The sequence below is a fragment of the Pseudopodoces humilis genome, chromosome 8, assembly GCF_049639895.1.
Source record: "Pseudopodoces humilis isolate 2021_Gansu_Grassland_sample_001 chromosome 8, ASM4963989v1, whole genome shotgun sequence".
Classification (NCBI taxonomy): domain Eukaryota; kingdom Metazoa; phylum Chordata; class Aves; order Passeriformes; family Paridae; genus Pseudopodoces; species Pseudopodoces humilis.
In genome coordinates, this window is record NC_142207.1 from 7,247,848 (window position 1) to 7,274,864 (window position 27,017).

At 37.8% G+C, this 27,017-nt stretch overlaps 1 protein-coding gene across 1 annotated transcript; it reads right to left on the reverse strand.

The window, feature by feature from the left end:
* Window positions 1-25,991, reverse strand: SLC35F5 (solute carrier family 35 member F5). Its single transcript, XM_014249445.2, has 17 exons — window positions 25,499-25,991; window positions 22,909-22,979; window positions 21,261-21,339; window positions 18,422-18,563; window positions 17,509-17,652; window positions 15,533-15,595; window positions 14,267-14,348; window positions 12,766-12,956; window positions 11,491-11,572; window positions 11,080-11,167; window positions 10,464-10,528; window positions 10,024-10,128; window positions 9,383-9,542; window positions 7,888-7,978; window positions 5,922-6,076; window positions 5,390-5,478; window positions 1-4,467 (listed from the first exon to the last, which is right to left on the reverse strand). Exons 4-16 carry the CDS (start codon window positions 18,554-18,556, stop codon window positions 5,397-5,399), a joined length of 1,443 nt encoding a protein of 480 aa, XP_014104920.1. The 5' UTR covers window positions 18,557-18,563; window positions 21,261-21,339; window positions 22,909-22,979; window positions 25,499-25,991; the 3' UTR covers window positions 1-4,467; window positions 5,390-5,396.
* Between the last annotated feature and the right edge of the window lie 1,026 nt (window positions 25,992-27,017).

The window sequence follows — 27,017 nt, forward strand, 5'->3', positions numbered from 1 at the left end:
TGTTGGGCAGAGTAAATTTTATTGACATCTTTAAATGCTCTTAACATTCTCATCGTAATTTACCTGATAAGCCTAAGGAAATTCAATATGGAAGTTACATGATGTGAAATGTTTGAGTGAACCCTGGAAATGTTTGTAGCGATTTTAAAAGCAGGAATTAGTTAACAGCTCTCACAATGTATGGTATCATCCGTATTTCCCTGAGAAATCATGCCCTGCAATGATCACGTAAAACAAAATACAGTATTAATGAAATTGTGGATTAGATAGGGAAAGAAATGCATAACAACAGTTCATGAATCACAGAAATGCTACTGGAGTTATAACTATTAAATCACAGGCACTGCATGTGACAGCCAGAACAGAAATGGTAACGAACTCAAAATTTATCCCAAGTAAAGGAAACTGATTCAAAGTACCATCCTACAGTTAGCCATATAACCCAACACTGTGATACATCAGTTTGCTTCTTGATTTTTGAGCATGCTAGTTCTTCACTTCATTTACACTCTGCCTTTCTGAGGCCTATTTCCATATGAAATTCAAAGTGTGTCCATAGACTCAGCCTATCTCCAAAATTTAACTGGTTTTCCCTGTCCTCTGAATGCTTAGTTTAGCTCAGTAACATAATTTCCCTAAGATAGGAAGATCTTTTAGTAGGGAATAGGAAAGACAACATTCAACGCTAAGAGAAAAGGAACCAAGAACTACGAATAAATCATTTTGCCACCTTATTTAAAGCCATCACAGCTGTGAATAGCAGTACCTAGGCACGAGTATTGTGACAGGAATGACAGTTACAGCACACACCAAGAAAAGCAATTTGCAGGCTGTCTTGGTTTTGTTAGTACATTCCACTGAGGTCTGCCATGAATAGACCAAGAATTACCTGCAGCTCCCTGGGTTGAAAAACAGCACAGCTTAACACCCCATTTCCACAAAATATCCACAGGGACACCCAGGCTGTGCCTCAGCTGCCAGCTTCTGAGTCTGTGTGCATCCCTGCAGCACCGCTCTGTGGCCAGCCACGCCAGTCCTGTCCTACATCCCCCATCCCTTACAGGCATTCCCAGAGGCCAGCAGCCAAGGAGCACGATGTAATGAAGACTGAAAAAGCCTAAGAGCAAGCCCTCAGTGCCTCCAGGAGCATTCATGTGCCCTGGACTTTGTTACAGATGTGGTATTTCCAGCCCTTGCTGAATCAGCACCGCATCTGCAGCAGTCCCTTGTAGCAAACACATTTTCAGCGTGACTGAAACCCAAAAACCCCTGAAATCCTTTCTTCCCTTTGTTCTGAAGTGCAGCACACTGCTTTATCTAACTGGGCGCGACTCACCAAAACTCTAAAAGCAAAGGCTTGCTTCTGTAGCTTTTGCCAAATTATTGTGATTTCCTTCATATATAAAAACCAAACAGACCCAAAACCTCAATTGCACACACAGAAGAAATCGTTGGTTGTCTCAAAGGATTACAGGAATTAGTTCAACTGTTTGACAGAGCAACACATGGTATTCATTTCCTGTTTTGCAGGCCTGGGTAATCACAGTTCTTTAACCATCTAGTGGCAATCAAAGAAATGCTCGACATTATTTTTCTAAAGCATATGTGGTTCTTACAAGAAGAAAGTCAGAACGAAGACATTCCCAAATTGAAACAGTAAGAGCAATGACAATATATGCTACCACACAGAGGTAAAGCATTCATGAGAGAGCTCCTTCACATTCCAGTTGTGTCACAGGGAGGAAAAACCCAGCACGTCTCCATTGCGTCAGAGGTACCTGAGAATCAAAGCTAAATCTCTTGTGCATTTACCAAGCATCCATTAGAGAGCTATGCAATTTACATTTCAAATCAGACATTATATTTATAAAATATCATTGTACTAAAAATCACAAGGTTTTGTAGAAAAAATTCCATCACATTCTATTAAATGCAGGAACAATGTTATATGTCATAGCTTCTGTAATTAGAAGTGTAACACGTTTCTTGTAACTACAGGGGCACCACTGTTTAAAAATCCTTTCAGCAAGGACAGTTTGTTTTGTTCCTACTATTTAAAGAAATGTAATTTAATGCAAAAACACAGCTTAAGTTACCTAGTGCCACGAGATAAAAATATTTTGTATCTTATTTTAAAAAAAAACAACTGACACATTTTTGTTAAAAAGAAAAACATTTGGAAAGCCCTGACTTTGAGTTTACTGAATGTTCTTCAACATTCCTGGGGTCAGAGACAGAAGAATATTCTCTTAGTAGTTCTTTCCTTAACCTCTCAAACTAATGAATAATGCAAATTAACAGTCATATCACGGGAGGCTATGATGATCTTTAACTCTAAGCCATGAACATAAGGGCAGATATAATTAGCAACTGCATATTTGACATTACAGATCAAATCCTGTTTGCATGACCAATTGCAAAAAGCAATAATAGAAAATTTTGCTACAAATACTGTCATTGCCCATCTGAAAGCAAACTCAGTTTGCCCAGGCTTAATGCACTGATGCCACAAGTTCCAACTGATTCAAATTTGGAGTTAATGCCTGGTATCAAATATTCTGCAGGATCTCATTGAAACATTTCATTAACTGAAAAGAGACTTTTTTTTATTGTGAGTAGGCATTAACAATACTTCTTGAAAAGAAGTTATAAGCAAACACCCTCTAAATTTAATAATTCTCTAAATTTGTCATAATTTTAAAGGACAAATCCAAAACCTAAGGAAATTTCACTGCTCAAAAAATGCTTGAAAATTCTACCAAAATAAAATTAGTTCAAAATACTGCATTTTCGACCCCTCTACTTGTGGGGTTTGAAAATTTAATTGTGAAGTTTAATTGGCTTTCTTGTCTCTTTTGGGTTTGTGATTTTCTTGTGGTTGGTTTTGGAGTTTTCTTAATTCTTATTTTAGTGTCCAAGGACTTACTATTTCATCTTAAAGAGATGCCTCAGATCACCAAAGTTTGTAGTGCAATCCAGTATTAAAAACAGGAAGGAAAAATTTGATAAAGGCTAAATATTTGAACAGAATAGCCCCTGGTTCATTTTGTCTTCCTTCTCTACACACAGTTCTTAAATTCCAGCTGCTGGCTCAAATTCTCCTATAAATATAGAGCTTAAGCAAGTTGCTTTTCTATATTCCCTCTCAAATAACAGTTTTATTACCAAAAGACCAGAATTGCTTTTGGAAGGATCATTACTGAGTGCCAAAACATGAACAGGCATTTCTGCTATGTCATCCTTCTGTATTTGTGTGGAGGAACAGTAGAAATACCCTGCATTATTAATAACCTCGTTATGTGGAAGAAAATACTCCTGGCTAAAAATCCATCTTACATTCATTATAAAAAAATAAAATCCATCAAAAGCCAAAATTAACTTTGATCTAAGTGTCTTATAGGCCAGGAGCTGGAAAATGGCATTGACTAATTTCAAATATTCCTGAATATAATTATAATAGCTTCTCTGGATTAAAAAGGATAAAATACTGCAGTGGAAGGAAGATAATTATCAGTTTTAGAATAAATTTATTAATACAGCTGGGGGGGAAGAAAAGTCAATGCAAACACCTTTCCTTTTCATATTGCTTAGCAGATTAGTGTAGTGCCAGCCCACTGACTGAAAACTTTCACAATTAATTTGATCTCTTTCACAGTGTGGCAGCTACACCTGAAAACGATCATGTCTAACAGACAACTGGGATTGAGAATGGGTTACAGAACCAGTCTGTTTTAAAACATGTATAAGAATGGATACCCAAATGTATTGTAATTAGAAATATTTTACCATTCACTGAAATTTTAAGCATTCTTGATTGTTGGGCAAGTTTTTTTGATTTTTAAACATCAGCACCCATTGGCATTACAAGGCTACTCCAAATGGCCTAAGACATTACATATGTAGTGTTCCAGGACCGTACAAAGATCCTGCCTCAGTAATTATAAGAATGCACTTAATAAATTATTTTTCTATTTTCATCTATTAATATGCAAATAGTTTATACAACATAAAAAATTTAATTTGTACCTACTACAGGTAACATATCTATTTAGCTTTTCATCTGAAAGCCTGTAAGACTTGATGACCTGCAAACTTATTTACATAACTCACTTTAAAGTATCTTTAAAAAATAATATTGTCCAGCATTTAACAAAATTGTGACTTAAAAAAAGAAAGAAATCACTTAACAGCATTTGCTTTCTTGATTTTGTCAAGTAATGTCACCAGCTCAAGTGTTATAAGGCAGGTTGGTTGCTCAGATGGACTAAGATTCCCCATGGTGACAGGCATATAGTAAATCTCTTCATTTATAAAATCAGATGAAAGCAAGAAAGAAAAAAAGTTTAGAGTTTCAAAAGAACTGAAACTTCTGATTTTTACTACAAATTCAGAATAGGCACTGAAACACGACTCCTTAGGGATTTTCCAGAAGATTGTCTCTTCGCTGGGCATCATTCCATTTTTAAACTAAGAAGAAGAAGAAAAAAATTATAAGGGGTACATAACTCAGGATTACAAAAGAGGAATTATCATAAGTATTTGTTTCCATCTTACTAACAAAGGAAATAACTCCATGCCTTGAGACATCACAATTATTGTTTTGGTTAGAATATTTTTAATCTCATTATTAGATTTAAGCAACATTGGAAAATAAAAATATACTTCTCATGTAATTCCGCACACATTAGTGAAAACCCTGAAGCACAGGGCTAGGAGAGTCCTAAACTCTGTCTGCTTTAATGCTCCAAACCAGTACTGACAAACCATGTAATGCTTCTTTTAGAGATTTGTGTAACCTCCTCTTAAAGTAGGATATTTCACAAACTCTTTAGCTGTTCTAGTCCACTTTCCCTATGCTTATCATGAGAGTTATATAGCCTAATATTTAATGGAACTTACCAACTTAATTCTTGTCAACCAGAAACACAAGGGCTCCTTTCCACTTTCTGGGCCCCTAATGATAAAGTCTGGTGACGTTTTTTAAACTTCCCTAAACAGCTGGTGTTCTTCATGAGGTGCAGTAGCCCAAACTGAGACCCCAACAGCACTAAAGAGTGAATAAATTACTTCAGATGTCTTCAAAACATCACCCATGCCAAGAAGTTGTATGGCTCTTCTGGTGTATTGACTCACATGCAGCTTTGGATGAACTTTGTAATAGTCTTTAGCAAAAACCTACATTTCAAAACCATTGACCAAGAACTGTGAGAATAATGCTTGGCAACAAGTAGTAATAATAACTTTGAAGATACACTTTAATTCTGTCTGTCAATACAGAACAAGACTAAATGCATGCTCTTTAAAAATGTGTCCTTGAATAACACACCTGCCACCATGAAAACCAATCCTCACCTTTCTGTGCACTCTTTGAGGTTTATTACAGGTTTACCTTGTGTCTATGAACAGCAGCTGTCTCCATCCTGTGAAACATTGTGCATAGGGATGAGGCTTTCACACTGCTCACTTTCTTCTGGCATTCTTAAAGAAACATATTTATTTATAGTCATACAGTAATATTAAACTGCTTGTTATGAAGCCAACATAAGCACCAAGCATTCAGCTGTTTGAACTTTACCCATCAAAAACATGCAAAGACTTCGTAAGTATATGAAATGTACTCAAGGTTGCACAATTTTCAGTGCATGTGCTGGGTACATAAATTATCATAGATGTATTAAGGGAAAAAAAATTGTGACAAACACTAGGAAACTTCTTTTAAAAGGTAAACAGATGTCACATCTTTCCTTTTTCTGAGCATTATGTAAGTTAATCAATGGATTTGCAACTACTGCTATTAAGAAATTTGTACACTTAAATATAAAATCAGGTGAAAATAAACAGTGTGAGTATCGTGCCTTATAAAAGAGTACAAGATATTGGAAAGGCTAAAGAGACAGAATTATAGTTTGTGACTGCCCTACCTCTGAATTCGATGTTTTCTACAAATAAAGGCAAAAATTCTTCTGATTCCCACCATCACTGGATCCCAGTTGTTATAGTGACACAAGAGAGTTGCAATGAAAAATGAAAAAAATACAGGTACTGCTCCTGCAAAAAATAACCAGGAAAACTGCACCTGGAATTGAAACACAAACATCATTCACTCGATAGCTTAAAAAAGAATTGACATACTGTATATTTGGAATGATTATTACTTTAAATTTGAGATGCAGTTTGAGTTATTTTAAACAGTATGAGTTATTTGGTACAATTTCTGTAGTTATTGCTTCTTCTAAGAACTGCATAACCTGTTCCCACTGATCCATTCTTTACAATGCAACATTCTGTTTGCACTGGGAGCTGAATTAAGACTGCTGTTTCCAAATAGTCTCAGTTTTAGATTTCCAGTTGTGTCTCTGGTGCCAAGGAGAAAGTTTCCTAGACATTCATGGGCTGGAAACTAATGATCTTTAAAGTCCATTCCAACCCAAACCATTCCATGGTTCTGTAACTCCAAACCAAGAGCACAAGGACAGGAAGAGCCTGGGACCTGCCTTTCAGGATGACATAGCCATGAGCTGTGGGCACGGCCCCACTGTGTGGAGAAAAAATCCAAAATTGAAGACTTTGGAGAAAGCAGATTCAGCTTTGGTACTTGGTACTGATGATCCTCCTCAAAGATCTCATCAACTGCAATTGTTAAGTCCTATGTTTGCTAACTGATTTCTAATGAAATTCAGAACATGTAAGTTGCCAAAAGGAATTAGTTGTTAGAAACCTGGCTGCAATTTCCTAAGATTCAGATTTATGTTAGAAAATTACAGAAAAATAAATAATACAGATAGTTAGTAATTATGAACATTGCATAATTACCATGCCACTAAAAGTTAAAAAGGTAATTCACCTTTTGTTACTAACATCAGCTGAAAGTCATCCAACAGAGGTTTGGAGATGTTTCTGCTATATGAAATGCCTCCATATTGCATTAGTACACAAAGAATAAATTAATTTTACAAGATCAGGACTCTGTGTTTATTCAGAATAAACAGCCTAGAGATTAAACTGTTTACTGGGAATTAGAAAATCATAGTGCATTTTTCACTGCATCCCAGAAGAAAGTTTAGATGAATCACTTCAGAACACAACTTAAAATTTTCATGTATTGGTATATGTAACTACATATATATATATATATATATATGCACACCTCTACCAATGTATTTGCACATGCACACACATCTGTGTATATCTAAATTGTGTACTGACACACAAACCTACATATAAAATTCTTGTTTTTCACTGCCAGCATTAGCTTACATATATTGACCTCATGAAAGTGAATTTTGGGGGAGGAGTCTACAGATATTTTATTCCTTGTTTCCTTTACAGTTATCACGAGTTATTTACCATCCCATAACAATTTATGTCTCTAGTGTGTATTGCAGATGCCTTAAGAGCAACCCAAATACAATTGTCTTACCAACAAATGTATCATTATTGTTGGAATCACTGCAGTGTTTGCTCTATTTCCATGCTGGAATATGCAGGTAAGACTAATAGAAAACATACTGCTATCACATATACATAATAATAATACAAGTATTATTCAGGATCTAACTCTTTTTGACTTTTCTTATATTTATCCTTTTATTTTCCTGACTTATTTTGCAAAATCCACACTGGTATGAAATAAAAGCAGAATGGAAGTTGTGCTTGGGGTTTTTTACTCAATTTTTACATGCACAAACTTTCTGAAGTCTAAAGGTGCTCATTGCAAATTTACACTTTGCTTGTGAAAACATTGAACAGCAAAGCCTCTTTTTGGCTGGGAATATTCCAAGTGCAAAACTTGACTAATTTCTTGTACCAAATAAACAAGTACAAGCGTATAAGAATTTAACCAGGAGAAATTCAGTAAACAATAATCAAAATTTAGTAGTACCTTACCTTTTGCATGCACATGTCAGCTATTATGGACAGAGGTATTGTAAGGCTCAGGGCAAGTGTGCCTATCAGTGATGAGGTAAGAAAGCAGCCCCTAAAACACAATAAAATACTAACAATTATACAATTTAATGACAATAAGTAATTATTTTAATAATGAGGTCTTACTTAAAAGACAAGCAAAGCAATACATCAAATGGGAAAGGCATTTGAAGAACTGTTAGTTACTGTTTAACAATCAAAAATTAACTCACACCATCACACTCCATCATAAATCTGTGAAAGTGCATAGAATTCTTAACTAGGCAATGGATGTCTTCTGGGCTGAGGTTTAATTCCCATACCAATCTTTTGAGATGATGGAAATTTCCCTATTTCACATGTAGTAACTTCATCTAGAAAAATCTGCATTTTGTTTCCATACTGTGATTCTCTAAGCATAAGAAACTGCTTCTGAATTACAACCAACCTGTCCACAGAAAACTGTAAATTAATAAATCCAATTCAGAAGCCAACAAAAATTTATCAGCAGGTTAAAAAAAACCCAAAGAGTCACATCTATCTCTACATTATTTAGTTGGTAATATGTGGTTGGGTGGAGTAAGCAAGTAAAGTTAAATCATATTATTTACTTCCAAAAAAAGTCTAGAAGACTATACCAATGGCACACTGGACTGGAAAAGAATAATATCAGCACAGACTCTGTAATTAGCCCCAATCCAGAGCTCTAGAGAAAAGGAACTGGAAGTAAAACTAGCTCTTTAATTGACTGGAATATCATTCTGAGTAATTAAACAAATTTCACATATGTAAAAAAGTCTGCACACACCCATCTACTTAACCCTACACTAGTACTTGATTTTGGGACAAGAGACAACGTTTGAGGGGTTTATGTGTTTGTTTGTTATTTTGTCTATGTTAAAATTACACTGATAATGAGCTGCAGTCTAATCTTACAGATTAGATATAATCACAAAATTATTCTATCAACAAACAAGTTCAACTGCAAAGGGACATATGCTACAATGTATTTATACCTAGGTCTGGTGTAAAAGTCAGCCAAAAAACAAAAAAATTATTGAAATTCATACGTAACTTTAAACCTGAAAAAAACAAAACAAAAATCCACACCCCCCTAAAAAAACGAAGGGTTTTTGTGGAACTCCATCTCATCCACCTTAATCTTTTGTTGCAGTATTTTTACAGAACTGTTACAACAGAATTCATACTCTCCTTTTGCTACTGCAACTCTGTAGCACAAAGCCTCTTTGTCTCCAAATGTTAATTCTGGAACAGGCTAAGCACACAGGATTTTTATAACTACAAGCACACATCTGCTACTTTTTGAAGTTAGCTGTTGTCTTAACAGGACACTGTGATAGAATGCTAAAACTCCACAGGAAGGAGGAACCTCCATCTAGATAATTTTACATCTCAACACCTGAGAACATAGGAAAGATAATTCATGTGAAATATATTAAACATATGGAGTACATACCACAGCCAGAGGAACTCTGACAAAACTGTTCCAATAAGGCCATTTATGACAATGCACATCCATATCAGTTTATTGGGAAACTCAAATGCTTCAAACCCAGTATAGTGAAGCAAGAAGAACCCTGGCCACAGCAGCAACAGATTAAACAGTCCTACAAAACCTGAATATAAAAACAGTATTAAATAAATCACAATAAATATTCTTCAACATAACCTAAATCTCAGCTAAAATCTGCTATTTTGATAATACGCATATAGAAAAGCAACCAAGAAGCAATATTTTAAATCTTTCAAAGGAAACAAATGTATTAAATTTAACCTGAAATTCACAAACTAAATTTGCATCAGATATTTACAAGTTTGAAATGGAAAAGAAAATAAAAAATTAGAAATCTCATGAAGTCACTGGGGCTATCTGCATACCTACAGGAAGTTCCTCTTGTTGTTAAGGCTCTGAACAAGAAACAATTGACACAATCAATCAGTCTCTAAAGGACTCATAACCATGGGAGTAAGAGGCTTTTTCTACTTCCTTGGCTTTTCTAAGCCTCTTTACCACTCAGACACAGCTCAGTGCCTGAAAGCAAATCATTTAATCAAAGATTGAATTAAAATTTTCAACAGAGTTACTTTTGGTCTTACCAAAGAACATTGGTATGTCAAGTTTATCTTCTCTATCTACTTTCCTTTTTATCATGACTATGTAGACAGCATACAGCATTGCTCCTACAAGAGACCAAAGGGAACCTGGAAAAATTGGAAAAAATACTCCCTTGAGATATGCCAAACATGTTATACACAGTAGGATCAACACTCCTAAACCTCTGTTGATTACAGAAGTCATTACTAAATGAAAACCATGGGAAAATGGAGAAAGGTCTAAAATGTAAATACTTTCCCAATATATGCATAGGGTGGAAAATTATCATAAATGGCAAGTTTTAGAAGTTGAAACTAAAAAAAACAGATTGTGACAAGTTACATAAATAAGAGATACAGAGCTTGCTATATGACTACTTAGTACTGTCAGAAGATGGTACTGAGCACTGCATATTCCAGGATTAAAACTCATAAGTAAATACCTATTGTATCTTTTCCAGCAGATTTTTCAGATCCAGAAAGGTTAACAAGTACCACACCACCAATGCTAGCAAAAAAAGAAGAAATGCAAAACGTTGCTTGAACTCAGGAATTTCTTCACAAAAACAGATAAAAGAAAGAGAAAAACAAATACACCGTTCTATCTTTAGGCATTTTTAGTTAACCAAAACCGACTTCTGGAAAGTCAAAAGGAGTTCTCAACTGCCAAGGCATAATCCAAGGTTAAAACCAACCAACTCCACTTAGAACTTCCCAGAACAATGCACCAGGCATTTGATGAAGCAGGCTGACAACACTGAGTGTCAAACCTCCTTTTTCACCACTTACACAAAAATAAACCACAAATAAACAACAAGAAAATAAGTTCATCTATTTCCAACAGAAGTTAATCTAATTTCCTACAGGAGAATGAGATTTGGAAATGCTTGATATGATATGAAGTATTTAAAAATACTTAATTCAGTTGCTCAATTCATCTGTGGAACAAGGATTTTTATAAAGTGATGGGTATCATTTATTGTCACAGATACCACAGGTACAGCTGTCCTCCACTGTACCAGGGAGTTTTGGACCAAATGTTCCCTCCCATTTTCTTACCTTAAAATAACAGCTAATAATTTGGACAGGGTAAACCGATCTCCGCTGTTACTGGGAAAGACTGCAGCTAAGATTAATGTAAAAAGCCCTGCAAGAGAAATTCAGAGAGTTTATACAATGAAGTTTTGCCAGTAGTTTGCTCAGAAAACTACACAGCTTCAAAGCTATTACACTCCAAATATATTTCTTCAATATACAGATGTAACTGCAGAAGTACACACAAAAAGCAGGGGAATCATGAAGATACCCTAAAAAAACCTCTGCAAATACAAAATGAATTTTATCAACACACATATTCAATGCCTTTAGATCAAATCCACAGATAAAAATGTTACACAAATCCACTGCAATGAGATTTTTATGTTATAAACAGCCTTATAATGCACACCTGGTGGTGTAAATAAAACTTACCAGAGGTTGATGACAAGATATTAACTATGGCAACTTGGGTATCTGACAGAGCTTCTTGGTATGAGAAATTTGCCAAGAACCACTGGGGAAAAAGAAAAATAATTTTGTTATTATATGGGTAGCAACAACAGAGCTTAAGTTTCTCAGTGCAATAAAATCCTGCTTTAAGGAAAAAAACCCAATTATTTAACCAAAAATAAAATTAGAACTAGATTTTTAGCTTAAAGAGATTTCTAACTTCTATTGAAGTGGAAGACACATTTAAAGACAGCAAAAAACTTAGAATTGGCTCAAACCATCCACATTCAAGTATGTGTTTAACAACGAAATAACATACTTCAGAACTCAAAAAGGATTAAAATGACATTATAATAGCTAGTCTGTAGTAACTAAAGGTACTTTTAACTTAATTTGGAGTGCTTCAAGATGGTAACTGCACAAGGGCTGCAAAGAAATTTCAGTAATGCATGTGACATTAGTCAGCCTAATAAGGTTTTTTTCGAGTCCTTAAGACAGACCAGCCAGCACATATCTGCACTGTTAAAAACAAGCATCTCTTACATTCAATGCCTAAAATATATTTCTTAATTCCTCCATGAAGAAATAAAATAGCAAGTGTTTTCTCACTTCCTGTTTGAGATCTCATTAATAAGATCTCAGATATATTCTAAGAGAAGTAACCACTCTCTAGTCTTATGAAGAAATATTCAGAAAGTCCAAGAAGAAATTCATGTACACTCTAGTAGCACCCATGAACAGAATAAACAGGGTTTGTTTTGGACATGAAGATACTGCCCCAGAAAAAAATTACACTGCTATTTTCTGGTACATGTATCAGTGGTATTATTATTGTTGATAATAATAATAGTAATAACAACAATAATAATAATAGTAATTTTGTTTAAAGAGCTCTACTTCCTGAGGAAAAGCTGTGATGAGCCCACACTACAGAGAATCCATTTAGCAGTATTAGTAAAGGTGCTTCTGGAAAAGGTATCACTGGTCTGCCCTCTACATTTTTCTGTCTCAAAAATCCTGCCAATGGAATCTCTCTCTCACCCCAGAACTGAGGCATGATGCAGCAACAGCATCTACCAGCCAATTCATGATTATATCTTACCCATCCATGTCCAGCACAGGGAAAGCTTTATTTCTTATGGTACATTTATAAAATAAGGTTTTAATAATACAAGTAATCTCAATACTTATTCACAATTACTACACAAGTTTTAAATGCATCTTTACTTAAGTTTTCTGAAAGAATGGAGCACATACCACAAAGCAAAAGAAAAAGCTGATTTTTGCTACTTGGCTTGCAGTGAGTTTTCCTACAGTTTTTAAGATTGATTCCTGCTCCTTCACTGTTGGATAAGACATGCGGGACAGCTTTGCCTCCAAAGCATGGCTTGATGGGAGCTGCCGGATCTCCATGATGTTACTGAACCTCACACGAGGCTTTTTGGGTGCTTGAGAGGAGGACAAAAAAAAGAAAAATAAAAAAATATTATTATACATTTTGAGCCAGCACAATATGCAAATAAATCTATGATGCTGTAACACACCTTTGATTACAATACTGCACAAATAACAGGTTCTTATCCAAATAGAAGACATGCCACCATGATTTATTAAACTAATATTTTGCTATTCAAGAGGCCACTAATATGACAAAGCACAATTAATTCCCCTTTTCAATCAGTAAGTTGTTCACCCATGAAAACCTCACTGAAAAGCAGCATCCCTGCTCCCTGTCAAAAATTCCACCAAAAGGTAGCAATACATTTTTAGATAGGAATTATTCCATCTTAAAAACCATTTCATATATAAGATTTTCTTCAATTGTCTAATAGCCAAACAGCCAAAACCTGTACACAACTATACCTAACTGCAAGGACAATGTTTCATTCACAACATTGAAACCAAACAGATCTCAAAGCTTAGCAGAGACTATAAAGTCACCTGCCCTTTTGAAATCCACTCTCTTATCTTGCAAACTGGGATCAGGTTTTATTTAGGAGCTTATTTTAGTATAATTACCTTCCTTCATAAAGAGAACATTACACTAAACACTACAGGCAAATATTAGCCTAAAGCAATGTGAAACAATACCTAATTTCTTACAAAAAAGTAAAGAGAAAGTTGCAGCTGGCACAATTCTGAAGTGATTGGTGCATGTTGCCACAGGAAGCAGAACCTACCAAAGTGGTTCCTAATAAGTGCTATGTAGAAATTAAGAGAGCTTCCCTTTGATAAGCAGGGACTCTTGCTGAGGATTGGCTAACTGGATGTTTTAAAGCCAACTTTTCTACAACTGTCTGGGACAGTTAGGCCTGTTTCAGGTACTATCACAAGATAGTGAGGCTTAAATAAAACCAGAATGCACATAGACTGTTAAAATTCTTACTTTGCTTTGCTCCTGCTCTAAAAAGGACAATAGCTTGTTTTTCCAGAGGCTGACTCACTGCTGCTGGTCTTACAAGCCCAGAAGGAAAGAATCACAAGTACTGAACCCAGTTGGTCCCTTGAGATAAACATAGGCTGCATCTGTAGTGACCAAGAAAGGTAAACTGAATGACAGGCCTATGCTTTCTCTACCTGAAAGTAAATATATGAGACTGCAATTCATTCAGAAAGGAGAAAAAAGGAAAATAAAAATAAAGGAGGGGGGGAAGGGGAAGCAAATCCTGCAACATGGCAGCAGTTATACCAAACATAGGGAAAAGTAACTCCTTCACCAAAGAACTAACATTACAGCATTCCAAAAGTCTTTACTCACTTTTCTCTGCATCACTACTATTACTGCCATTTTTTTCAGTTGGCAAATCATGAAACTTTACAGGAACATATAAAGGTTCACTCTGCAATGAATCAGTATAAGTAAAAATACAGTTAAGCAGGATATTTAAATTTTAACCAGTAGAATTTATTTAGCAAATTAGAAAAACTAAATAAAGAAAAGCTTGGTGAACAGTAAGAGAATCAGACTTAAAGAGGGTCTGCACACAGTGGATAGACTTGTCAAAATTAATGCATACAATACATGTAAAACAGAGAACTAAAAGAGAACTGTGCTCTTTTCGGTGTATCCTCATAAGCACAAAACTTATGGCCAGAAAACTCACACCTACTGATCTAAAATTACAAAGTAAGTTATCAATATCACAGATATTTCATTAGCTATAGCTTCTGCCCAAATTATAAACTAGAAACATGAAATACATATGTACAAACATGAACATTTCATGTAGAAACATAAACATATGTACAATAATTAATGTACTCATTTTCTTCCCATGACCCTAAACCCCTTATTTTCTTCCCTAGACATAAATATCAAAAAACTTCAGGAAATATCTGCCATATATAAGGTAGGTAGAAGCATTTCAAGCAATTAAAATGTCTGCTAACAAGATAAGTTTTAAGCTATTTGTTTAGATTAAATTAATAAACTGTATGTAAAAGTGAAGTCATGAAAAAGATGTGGTAGCTGGATTTTCATTAGGCTTGTTTAGGACAAGAGCTTTGGCGGAAGTTTAAATTAATGCAGAATTGCCCAAGTTTCTAGAGTCACATGTTCTTAATGAATTGAGAAGGTCAAGAAGATTTTATTCTTAAATACAGATAGATAAAGTTAAAAATCCCTGAAAAATTAAATGAAGAATACATTTGAAAAAATGTCACTTCAAGTAATTCTGTATAAAATATCCATACAGTAATTTGCAATACTCAATTGCTTTCCCCACTCTGTTACAGAGATGGTACTGAGTTGAATATGTAAAGGTTTCATCTGTACAAGATAACATTTCTTTGACAAACTACTGCAGAAACATTCAAGTGCTTTATTGAGCTGAGAATCTGTATTTCTTATAGTAAGCAATACCATTTCTTGCAGCACTTATTAGTAGCATATAAGTATTTAAGTTACAAATCCCCTTTGACAAAACCAAGTACGCTTAAAACTGCCATATTTTATAAACATTAAGTCAAAATAGTTGTGCCATGGTATTGTAAAACGTTGACTTTCATAAATTAAGGGACTTACCAGAGAACTGTTCACAGTGGTATCTGTTGTACAAGCAGCAAAATAACCTTCAGCATCTGCAAACTAATTACAGAAATTTTAATGTAATAAACTACCAAGGCAAAGTTATTAGCAACTAAAATTTTTGAAGAGTAAGGTTTTATATTACTTTTTTTCATAATTCTGTCACAATTCCCTCTCTCCTCTCAGCCCTCCTCCCCAATACCAGGAGGGCTTACAAGTTCAGTAAATAATTTCAGTACTTCCTCATACCTCTTGAGCCCCACTGAATTCAACTACCCAGGTTTGAACGCAGGATGAGGCTCTTAGATACAGAAAACCTGCAAAATTCAGTCTTAGGGACACAATCCCCACGAAACGATTGTGCATCTATTAATAACAAGCTGTTTCTTTCTTCATTTCACAGAGGCAAAGTTCCTTTCCCTCCTCCTTTCTGCACCTTACCAAACCCATATTCCCTGACCTGCAGCTTGCTGTTCTACCATGATGGTAGCAAACCAATTAAACAAAGCCTCTAATGTGGAAGAGAATTAAAAGTAAGGTGTGTTTATCCAAGCAATCATTGAAATAGAACCATATAAATGGGGGGGTTTTCCAGACTAATAAACACAAGACACTTTAAAGATACTTGCAATAATTACAGAGTTGAATATTTAACTACACCCCTTGAGGGGGAAGGAATTTTCTAAAAGTACATTGCAGTCCTGTCTGCACTGTTCTTTTGAAAAGGAAAAATAATGGGATTCCAGTAGCAGTGTCATGAATGCCACACACAACATGCGAAAGACTGGACACTCTTACTCATTGCATTCCAGTTCATATTTCATTACTGTCAGCAAAGAAACTAAGTTCTGTTTATTCCTAAATTATTTTATGAAGATTCTGAACAACATCAAGTTTAACACATGCCATATTACACACAGACACTTGGTATTAAAGGCTGATCTAGCAAAAATTGTATCAAGATATCAGTCAACTTTAAACACTCTAATTTAAAAGAATTTTTAAATTCTTTAAACACAAGAATTTAAAAAAATAATTTCTTTTAGCTATTCTTTTGTTTTGTCTTTCCCTTTAAAAAAAAAATCAGATAAAAGTCATGTAAACACTTTAAATATGTTATGCCTACAACTGTCACTATCAGTGAAGTCTAACATAACCAGAAAATTTTAAGACAGTTTCTTTCACACTATCTATTTTCCATAAAGACATGTTGATTAACAGCATGTTCTTGGATCACATTATCTATTTTTTTTAATGTGAGATTAGTATCAGGCCAAATGCCTTACTGTTTCCTGTGTGCTGCTGTTCAGCATCTCGAAACACTGGCACAGAACAACTGCTCTTCCCAGCACCTCTTGGAAAAAAACCCAGTATTTCTGTTATATAACAACAATTTTAGGTTCTAGCACAAACTATGCCTAACTCTGGAATGGACATCAGAAGGTCACTCACGCATAAAAGATATAAAAAACAATATTAAAACAACAAAGACAATTCTACCAACCTTACTAAACGTAACTTTAAAACCCCCAAAACAATCAGCAAACAGTTCATAGTTGTGCCAGAGACAAAAAGAGTTGGTGCTAAAAATCAGCTACAAAGTTCAAGCTCTGATTCCATTGGTTACAGATGGGGGGGGGGGAGTTAAAGGGAACCAAGAGCCAACAGTGAGCTTCATAAGCTCTTGTTAAGAGGAATTATCCTTTGCAATCGCCCAGGATACAAAACCAGGCTGCAGAGACCAATGGTCTGGCCCTGCAGAGCATTTCTTACAACTCCTGACACATCTCGTACTGCTTTTTCTTGTCTCTCAACCTTTCACATGATAACTGTTATGGCTGCCATGTCTCCAGTGGCACGATTCAATTTGTATCTCAACTATGTAACCTTTTCTCTAGTCTCTATTTTGAAGAGTTTTTTTCCTGTACAAACTTAGACAAATATCACAACATCTACAGAGTTATAATACTTACAAAAGCTGCATGCCTTCCACGAAACCCACGAGTACACTGTTGCCTCCATGGCTTCCACACAATAAATCCCAAGAGGTATAGAACAAACATGGATGTTTTTGCAAATGTACTGAAAAAGGGTTTGTTGTACCTTGTAAAAACATACTGTGGAAAGAAAATAATTGCAGTATCCAAAATTACCAAATAGGTAAGAATTCACAAAATGAATGAGTAGATGTAAATATACAGTCCAGAATAGTCTGGTTCCCAAAATAAGAGAGTTTACTTTGGCTAAATAACATTTCAGTGTCAAGAGTGACTCCAGCTTATTCCAAAAAATGCTTTATTAAAATGACATGATAAGCACAAACATTTGTATATGCTCAGTTTCAAAACTGATATAGAACATAACTTAATGACAGTTCAGAAAACTGAATTTAGGAATTTATTAGAAACTCAATTTCCATTTCCAGAGCTAAAGCTCTGTTTTAAGTTCTAAAACTTAACATTAAATAAATACCACAACAGTTTCAATATGGTTAATATATGAACTAGGTGAAATTACAGGGTTTAAACTCCATGACTGAGTCCTTTCATCCTGGACTTCTGGATGCCCTGAACTACAATTCACCACATCGCTCAGCCTGCCACATTACTCACTCACTAATTTTTGGGAACCATATGGGCATTATTCTAATCGATATGGCAGTAACAAAATTAACTCCCTGATTACAGTACACAGTTATGAGCTTATGCTGTTTAATTTCAAAGCCATCAATAACACCTTCTGTCTCAAAAGTAACTGGCACTGAGTTGAACTTATCTCTAAGTTTTAGTGGACTCAGGCTGGTGAAACACAGAGTGTTTGATAACCGTGTTTCTGCTGCATCTTTCTCATTTATTTTCCCTTTAAAATGTGTGGAACAATACTTACAGAAGTGAGCTCTGAAGAGGCCACCCAGATCACGTCAACCAGGAGGAGAATGACGATTCCTAGAGCCATTCGCCTGCGCTGAGCAGATGAACTGCTCTGGGAGCTCATCCGGTTCATGATAAAAACCCAGACCATTTGGAACCTGGGCAAGAGGGACACAAACAAACCACAAAAGGTTACAGTGACACACACAAAAACAAACACTGCAGGCAACTGTTTCATTTATGCCAACAGGACCTAATATGCAAGGACACACATGACTGTGTTGTTAAAAAGCAGATCTTTAACAGATCTGTCAGGAAATTTTCAGAGATATTAGGGACAATTGGAAAGTAAATCTCAACTTCGTAAAAATTTATCAACTGCTTTAGCAATGAAGTAAGCAAAAAGTAGGTAAAACTTTTTGGAATTTATACTACAAGTTCTGCAAAATTTGAAGCCACTATATTTTGGTTTGTTCAGATATCTGACAGTATAAATTAAATTGACGTGTTGTGACAGATGTCAGAAATGTGTTTAAACTTAGAGGCATTCAACAAATATTTCAGAAGACATAGGAAAACATTTGGGTAAATTATAAACAAAACAAGAGGTGATTCAAGAAACAATAATTAATTGTAAACTTTAAAAAGTAGACTACACATGCAGTTGTTTGAATTAAAAAAAATATATTACTATTTGGTAATTTATTAATATAGGCATGAACCAATTCTAGTGAAAATCTATCAAAAATCCATTAATGCTACTACAAGGGAATTCAGATTTGTGACAACTGCCCATTGGACGGCCTAAATTTATGGAAGGCCTAAATTTAGGAAAACTTTCAATTATATTACTAAAACGCTTCAAACAAATGACAGAGACTGATGACTCATTCCTGTACTAGAATCTTTTACAAACTCTCTAATGAATGTCTGTCAGACATGTACAATTATTTCTATCATTAACATTCACTTATTTATATAATTGCATATATTTTAAGACATATATTATACAGTTATATATATTTTAAGAACCAATTTATTAAGAGTTCATTAAGTACACATGGTATAGCATACCATAACCTCAAACAGTATCTATGTACCAACATACAAATACTTGTTTTCTTTTTATGATTTACAAATTATTTATGCAAGAGACAGTGCAACAGTGTCCTGAGTGAGTGAGGAAGGTACCTTACTTTTTTCCAGAGTAGCCTGTTCCACAGATAAAGGATTTAAATGCCCAGATATGCGCAAGCACATCACAGCACTGTTTTCTGCTTTGACTCAAATCTCTATGCAGTCTCTGCCATGTTCAAACCTTGACATTTTTTCCACCATTTCTTAAAGAGCTTCTTTCAAAAGAAAAATTAACAAGCAGAGTTCCTGAAGTATAATTATACCACTAAATCTGTGCTGATATATTCCATGTGTGGGCATCAGTTCTGGATAATTACTCTGCTTTTCTGATAAAATGGTGGGACTGACAAAAGAAAGCAGAAATCTGTAAGTAGAGAGAGGCAAAGTTATCAAAGACTCAGCAAGGAATTAGGGTTCCTACTTGATACAGAATAAAGGAGAAAATATTTGTTCTCAAAGAGAGAACAAATAAATGTATTATCTTAAATTTGAGGAAACAAACATAAAGGTTTTCACCCTTGAAAGCTTATAAAGGTTTTTTCAGCTTTTAGGAATAGGTTTAACAGATACTACATATTATACTCTACAAATTTTGCCTTCATTTTATTATGACTAACAGCCTACAAGCTGATGACATGAAGTTATATTATATATAGCCTAAAAATTGCTCCTGTGTTTGCATAATATGCAGCTAATGTGGAAGCTGGGCATAGAAGAGCTCCAAACAAGCTGGAAGGAAGAAATCTCATTGCTGTCAGGCTATAGCACAACACATGGACAGTGGGAAAGTATCCTAGAAATAGAAAGCACAGCACCCTTCCACCCGCAGTTTGAGCTGCAGGCAGGAGGGGAGAGGTGGCTGGGGAGACAGGAGGGAATGGCAGCAGCCTGATCAACTGGACATCTCCACATCAGCTGCTCCCTCACACCTACAGCTCTGCTGTTCTCACCACAGGCTGCTTCAAAGCACACTCTGTGAAGAGAGATGGTGCAAAGATAACATTCACATTCTGCAATTGTTTAATCTTGTACTCAGCTTCAGCTTGAACAAATCCCTTGCTTTAAAATCCTTCACCAGGAGTGAAGTAAAGGATGATGAAACATCCAGTACTTCTTAGATAAGATGCTACACATAAAGTTATTTACAGTCTATGTACATTTTCCACCATTTCTTCTGTACCTTTGATAAGTAGATGTTAAAATTCTAAATAAAGAGCCAGTAATTATGCCTTGGAAGTTGAAATTTTTTATATGTTGCAGTCAGAGCAGCTATTACTTTCTCATCTGACTACCAAGTATCTGTTTAACATTCCTGTAGCCTAATATAGCCTTTGCTTGATCCTTCCCTAACAAGGCAAAAAGCTTATCAAGAAAAGGTGACTATGAAGTGCAGCATGATCACCTTTAGTTGACTAAAAAAGTTACCATGCAGCAATATTAAAATGCCTGTAAAGTCCAGCAGAAATTCAAAAGCCTACTGAAACCTAAATACTAAGTTTTAGGACATAATTAAAACTCTGTAAAACATCACACATGATGCAAAAATGCAAAGACAGACTGAAACTACTATTTTGAGAAGTTTTAGACAGACACATTAACAATACTCATGAACTTGCAATGAAATACAACTCCACACTTCTGTGTTTGGCTTCTGTACATTGAGGGCAATATGCTCTGATAGAAATGAGCACACAAGAACAAGACTTTTCTCATATTACCTTCCACAATAACTGTAAAAAAGAAACAAAAGTGGTGACTAACAAACTTCACGCTTCATGTCAAAGTGAAGATAGTCTCCTAAAAAAAAAAACAAAAATAAAAAAAAGCAAAGTGTGAAACAACATATGCATAGGTATATTAAGCATTTATCTCTGCAAAATACTGTCTGAAATTTCAAGTTCCACAAGTGTCTTCTGCAGCTCAAATCCTTAGTGTTGGGGACATACAGATCTAGAACCTTAAGAATTGGTCTGCATCATAAATGCCAGCAGGGCAGCCCTGAACTGCAGGAGAACAGGATCCTTACCTACTTTTGATATTACAAAGAACACAATTTCTTCCTTATTCATTGACTAGAGTAGTTTCACCTGAAGAACAAGAATCTGATGATGTTAAGTTCTGATTTTCTAAGCTTTGCAGAGAAAGGCACTATTTCCTAAGTGTACATTCCTAAGCAAAGAATTTAAACATTAGAACTGGGAAGGTAATGGAAAAACATATAGGCTTGTTGACCTTCAAATAATCTCAAAAGATAAGGTACCTCCATGTTATGTCTTGTGAAATCCCACTATCTTTCCTTAAATGAATCCAGCATTATTACTGTATTAATACAAAACATCATCTTACATGAAACGTTTTTTAAAATTTTTAAACTCAGATTCTCTAATAAAATCCACTTTAAAACTTATCTAGGAAAAGAAACATTATACAAAACAGAGCTGTAAGTTTTATTCCCTAGAAGTGCTAGAATTTTTATTATTAACGTGAAATGTTGCTAAGCTCTGTTTTAGGGATATCCCAAATCAATCAGGAGTCATACACTATGCTAAGGAGTCTCAAATTAGTGTCCCAAACAGAAGTATTAGCAAGGGCAGAATTAAATGCTTACCCAAAATTAGCTTTTGATCACCTGTCAAGCATGGCTGAGAGTTTATAAACTGTTAACAGGAAGCAATAGCTAAATTCATGTTTTTCACCTATTAGATTAAGAGGTAACCCATAAAGAGGGACCCCACATGCATACAGTTCAGCCCCCACTGAACTCAACATTTACACACAGCAAGCTCCACCGTTTACCAAATGATCATAACTGCTTAAAATAAACCAACAAACTGGAAGATGCATTTTTTAAGACAAAGGCATCTGATTACCCATCTTCTATTCCACAACAACAACGCTCACTGTAGATGCTGAACCAAGGTCATTAGTCATAAAATCACAGAATATTTTGAGTTGGAAGGGACCCACAAAGATCATAAAGTCCAACTCCTAAGTGAATGGCCAGGGACTGAAGCCACAACCTTGGCATTATTATTGTAGGGCTTTATCCTTACAGAACATTTAATTAATAAAGTGCAAGAAGTTATGATAAATTTAAGCCAACAGAAGACATAGAGACTGCAATAAAAATTACAGTTTAAAAGTAAGTATCATATTCTACTCTATTAATAGAGCTGAAACTTTAACATTTTTGTCCTTTGCTTCCATTATTAGGAAATAAATATACTTTCCACACTGTGTAACTTTAAACACGCCAGCTCAAATCTGACATTTAAAGGAATATTCACTTAAAAGGCATTTCCTAATATCATTATAATTTTCAGCAAACAGCACTGATATGTTTTAAAGTCTCCTTTTTTTATTTACCATTCCAACTGTCTAAGAGTTGGTGCTGTCATCTTGCAGAACCATTTTTCAGCCAATTACACGAAGATCTTCTGAAAAATAAACATCAAAGATTTTCTTGTCATGACATTGTACTTTGATTTTAAAAGGCTGCAGTAACCTAGATCATGTAAGAAGAGTCACCACTTCAACTTATGATATGAAAAAGATATAAAAAGCAGTCTCACTGTGTAGTCTACATGCTCACACAGCTGACTGCACTAAAGCCAACAGGCTAAAGCAGCCTGTCCAACTCTCCTCTTCTGAACATGCAACAAGCAGCTTCTGAGGGCAGGAAATAAATCTGCACCAGTGATACTTCATGTGCAATCTTATTTGAACAGCATCAAATGCTTCTTTGTGCAGATTATTTCCACATTAAAAGCTTCACCCAAGAAGAGAAAATCACATGAAATTCACAAACTTTTCCTGCACTGACAGGGAAGAGAACATTATAGGCCAAAGAATTGCCAAATCATTGCAAAACAGAAGTATTCCTGTTCTGGCTGTTCCAGAAGGAAAACACACAGCCTGTCTCTCCCCTCCACCACCAAAAAATAGAAAAATGGACATAACAAGAATGCCAAAAGACACAGAACAGCATCTCAGTCACAAGCCATGGTGCAAGCAAGTCAACTGGAAATTCTTCCTTGTATTTACTCAAGAGTATTTCATATACAATTTGAAAGACAACATATCAAGATAAGGCTTGCAAGCAAAATAAATGGGTTTAGTTTTTCCAGTTATACCAGCTGCACCAACAATACAAGTTCTGGGATACAACCTCCTCCCCCTTTTAACATGTTGTCATCAGGTGATTCTTGTTTCACATTGCTTTTGAGATAAGAGAAACAGAGACACTGCTTTCACTTTAACCAGAAAAAAAAAACAACCTGGAAGTAAAATTATTTACCTTTACATGTCAAAATCTGTAAGCATACATTAAAGCAATATTAATCTAACATAATTCTGATGTCCAATCCAAAGGATACCATGTGATGAGAGCAAAGGCAAGAATATTCAAAAGAGATGGAAAAGTGAACCTTGTGCAACATGACTATTACATTCACTGCAGCCCTGTCATTTTTACTCAAAGAAAGTTTCCTGTAGGACTTTTGAAGCAAAAGAGCCAAAAAAGAAAGCAGGTTTTTCATGCCAGTACAAAGTTTTGCAAGTAGAGATCATTGCTCCCATGTACATAGGAAGTTACACAAGACCAAAGCTGGCACAGAAAGCACATTAATTTTATTATGAAAATAGGTGAATTTAGCTTAATCAAAAATATACTTTAGGAATCTGGTGGTATGTAACAGTCATGCTATCAAACTATCATGGCACAGCTGGATCTGGGTATTTAAGGAATAAAAAAAAGCATGAACATTTGAACGTTTTCACAAATTAAAGCCTCCTATTCAGCACTTACTCAAACATTCATGAAACAATGCTTCAGACAGATTTTCCCGTATAGCACCAGTAGTGCAGAGTATTAATCTGTTTTATACTTCAGAGTCCTTACAGCTACCAGCCTATCCAAGCACACAGTTCTCAGTAATTCCTGCAGCACCCCCAGCAAGCCTGTGACCCTGCTGGACTTTAAGTCTGACTGCAATGAGTTAGAAACACCCAAGTTTCAGGTCTGCAGAGTGAAAGCTGACAAGCAGAACAGACACTGACCTCATTATTCTTGTCCAGCAACACTAGGAGGAAAAACTCCATGTCAAGCTGCCAAGGCCTCTCTAAGCTTCACCACATATAGAGCAATCTCTCAGCCACCAGTAGCTCCACGTTTAACATCAGCTAAGGATTACAAATGACATCCATTTCACATGCTGCAGATCTAATCTTGTCTAGTGCACGGACTAAACATACCGTGCTTTGTCACAGGATATACATACACAGATCCCTGATAAGAAGCAGCAGGGCAGCTTTCAGAGAGACACCCTGGCAGCTGAAAGCTGAGCCTGGAGCCTTTCAGGCAAGGTAGAAATGGGTGAAATCACCGCACTCAGAGTGAAGGGGGGGTCTCCTTCCTGCCGACAGATATCTTTGGGGAAAAGTAGCAGGAACAATGAGAAGGAAGTGAGTATGTCTTCTAAATGCACTCAGAGAAAAGTGGATGCCTAAGAAAAAATATATATGGCTCCAGCCCTGGGGACCTCGGGGGAGAAAGAATGAGTGTGCTGCACTCGCACCTAGAACACTGGGAACTGCAAGGGGAAAGGAAAGGGAGCCGCAGCCCAAGCAGGGGAAGCACATACCCCTCACACCCCCAGCGAGGCAGGACAGTGGTGCCAGCTCAGAATCACTGAATCAATTAGGTTGGAAAAGAGCTCTGAGATCATCGAATCCAACCCATGGCCAAACACCACCCTGTCAACCAGACCATGGCACAGTGTCTCCTTAAACACCTCAAGGGACGGCAACTCCACCACCTCCCTGGGCAGCCCAGACCATTGTTTAATCACCCCTTCTGTAAAGAAATTCTTGCAAATGTCCATCCTGAACCTCCCCTGGCGCAGCTTAACACTGTGTCCTCTTGTCCTGTCACTGCTGCCGGGGAGCTCGAACCCACCTGGCTCCTGTCAGGGAGTTGTGGAGGGCAATAAGGTCTCCCCAAAGCCTCCTTTACTCCAGGCTAAACTCCGTCAGCTCCCTCAGACACTGAGGCTTAAAGGACTTGTGCTCCACACCCTTCAGCAGCTCCGCTGCCCTTCTCCGGACACGCTCCAGTGCCTGCATGTCTTTCCTGCAGCGAGCGCCCAGAACAGGACACGGCACCCGAGGCGTGGCCTCGCCAGTGCCGAGCTCTGGGGCACAATCACTTCCCGCACTGCTGCTGCTGCTACGGGCTCGCTCCGGGGACAGCGGAAGCCCTGCACACACCCCGGCCCGGCCAGGGGAGCTCGCCGGAGGAGGGGAGCGGAGAGCGCGTTCCCCACACGGCTGTCACGGGCGGACGGGGCCGAGGGGCGGCGGGACACGGGGCACTCGCATACCCCCGGCCCGGGCGGGCACGGCACCCCTCCCGCGCGAAGGGACAAAGTTCCCTCCCGAGCCCGGCCCCGCTCAGCCCTGCGGGGCCTCTCGCCCGCGGTATCGCCGGCAGCGGCGGAACCTGCCCGTTCCCGGCCCCGCTCCCGTTCCCGATACCTGTGGCCGCGCCCGGGCCGGCGGCCCCCGCCGTCCGTCCGGCGGCGGCACCGCCCGCCCGCGCCGGACACCCGCAATCCATCCCCGAGCCCGCGAGCGACCGCCCCGCCCGCCCCGCCTGCGGCCCGGCCCCATCGACCCGCTCGGCCAGCGGCTCCACACCCCTGTCCTGCCGCCCGCCCCCCCGCCCGGCTGCGGGAGGGGCAGCGGAGGAGACATCGCTGTCCCCACCACAGTCCCCATCCCCGTCCATACCCCTGTCCCCGCCACAGTCATCATTCCCGTCCATATCCCTGTCCCCATCACAGTTCCCATCCCCGTCCATATCCCTGTCCCCGCCACAGTCACCATCACAGTCCATATCCCTGTCCCCACCACAGTCACCATCCCAGTCCATATCCCTGTCCCCGCCACAGTCATCATCCCAGTCCATTATCCCTGTCCCCACCACTGTCACCATTACCATCCCCACCCCCTTTCCGATCCCTATCCCCGTCCCCATTGCCATCACCGACCCCATTCCTATCAGCGCTCCTTTCACCGCACCCATCCACACCTCCATCCCAGGCCAAATCACTGTCCCCTTCCTCGTCGGCATCCTCATCCCTATCCCCATCTCCATCCCCGTTCCCATCCCGTCTGCAGCCCAGGGCTCCGCTCCGTGTCCCGCCGGGAAGCCCCGCTCTGCCGCCGGCTCCGGGGCCGCTCCCGGCTCCAGCCCGGGGAACGGGGACTCGGAGGGAGCGCTCCGCACAGCGGGGAAGAGCCAGAGCGGGCTGCTACGCCCGGGCTCCGGCCATCCCCCCGCGGCTCCCGGGCAGCTCCGCCTCGGCTCCCGGGAGCGCGGCTGGCAGCGGGAGCAGCGGCGGCTGTTCCAGACATCGACCTAAGGAGGGAATGGTAGAACAGCTCTGATGGAGCAGAGCTTGCCCCGGAGACAC

What these genes read in the sequence shown, in the direction of transcription:
- SLC35F5 (XM_014249445.2), bottom strand. Translation starts at nt 18,556, where the DNA reads ATGGTCTGGGTTTTTATCATGAACCGGATGAGCTCCCAGAGCAGTTCA. An exon ending in TAGTAGTGATGCAGAGAAAA is followed by an intron (nt 12,957 to 14,266) that starts GTGAGTAAAGAC and finishes CCTCCTCTCAAG; the next exon opens with CACCCAAAAAGCCTCGTGTG. An exon ending in GCTTTTTCTTTTGCTTTGTG is followed by an intron (nt 11,573 to 12,765) that starts GTATGTGCTCCA and finishes CTTTTTCCCCAG; the next exon opens with TGGTTCTTGGCAAATTTCTC.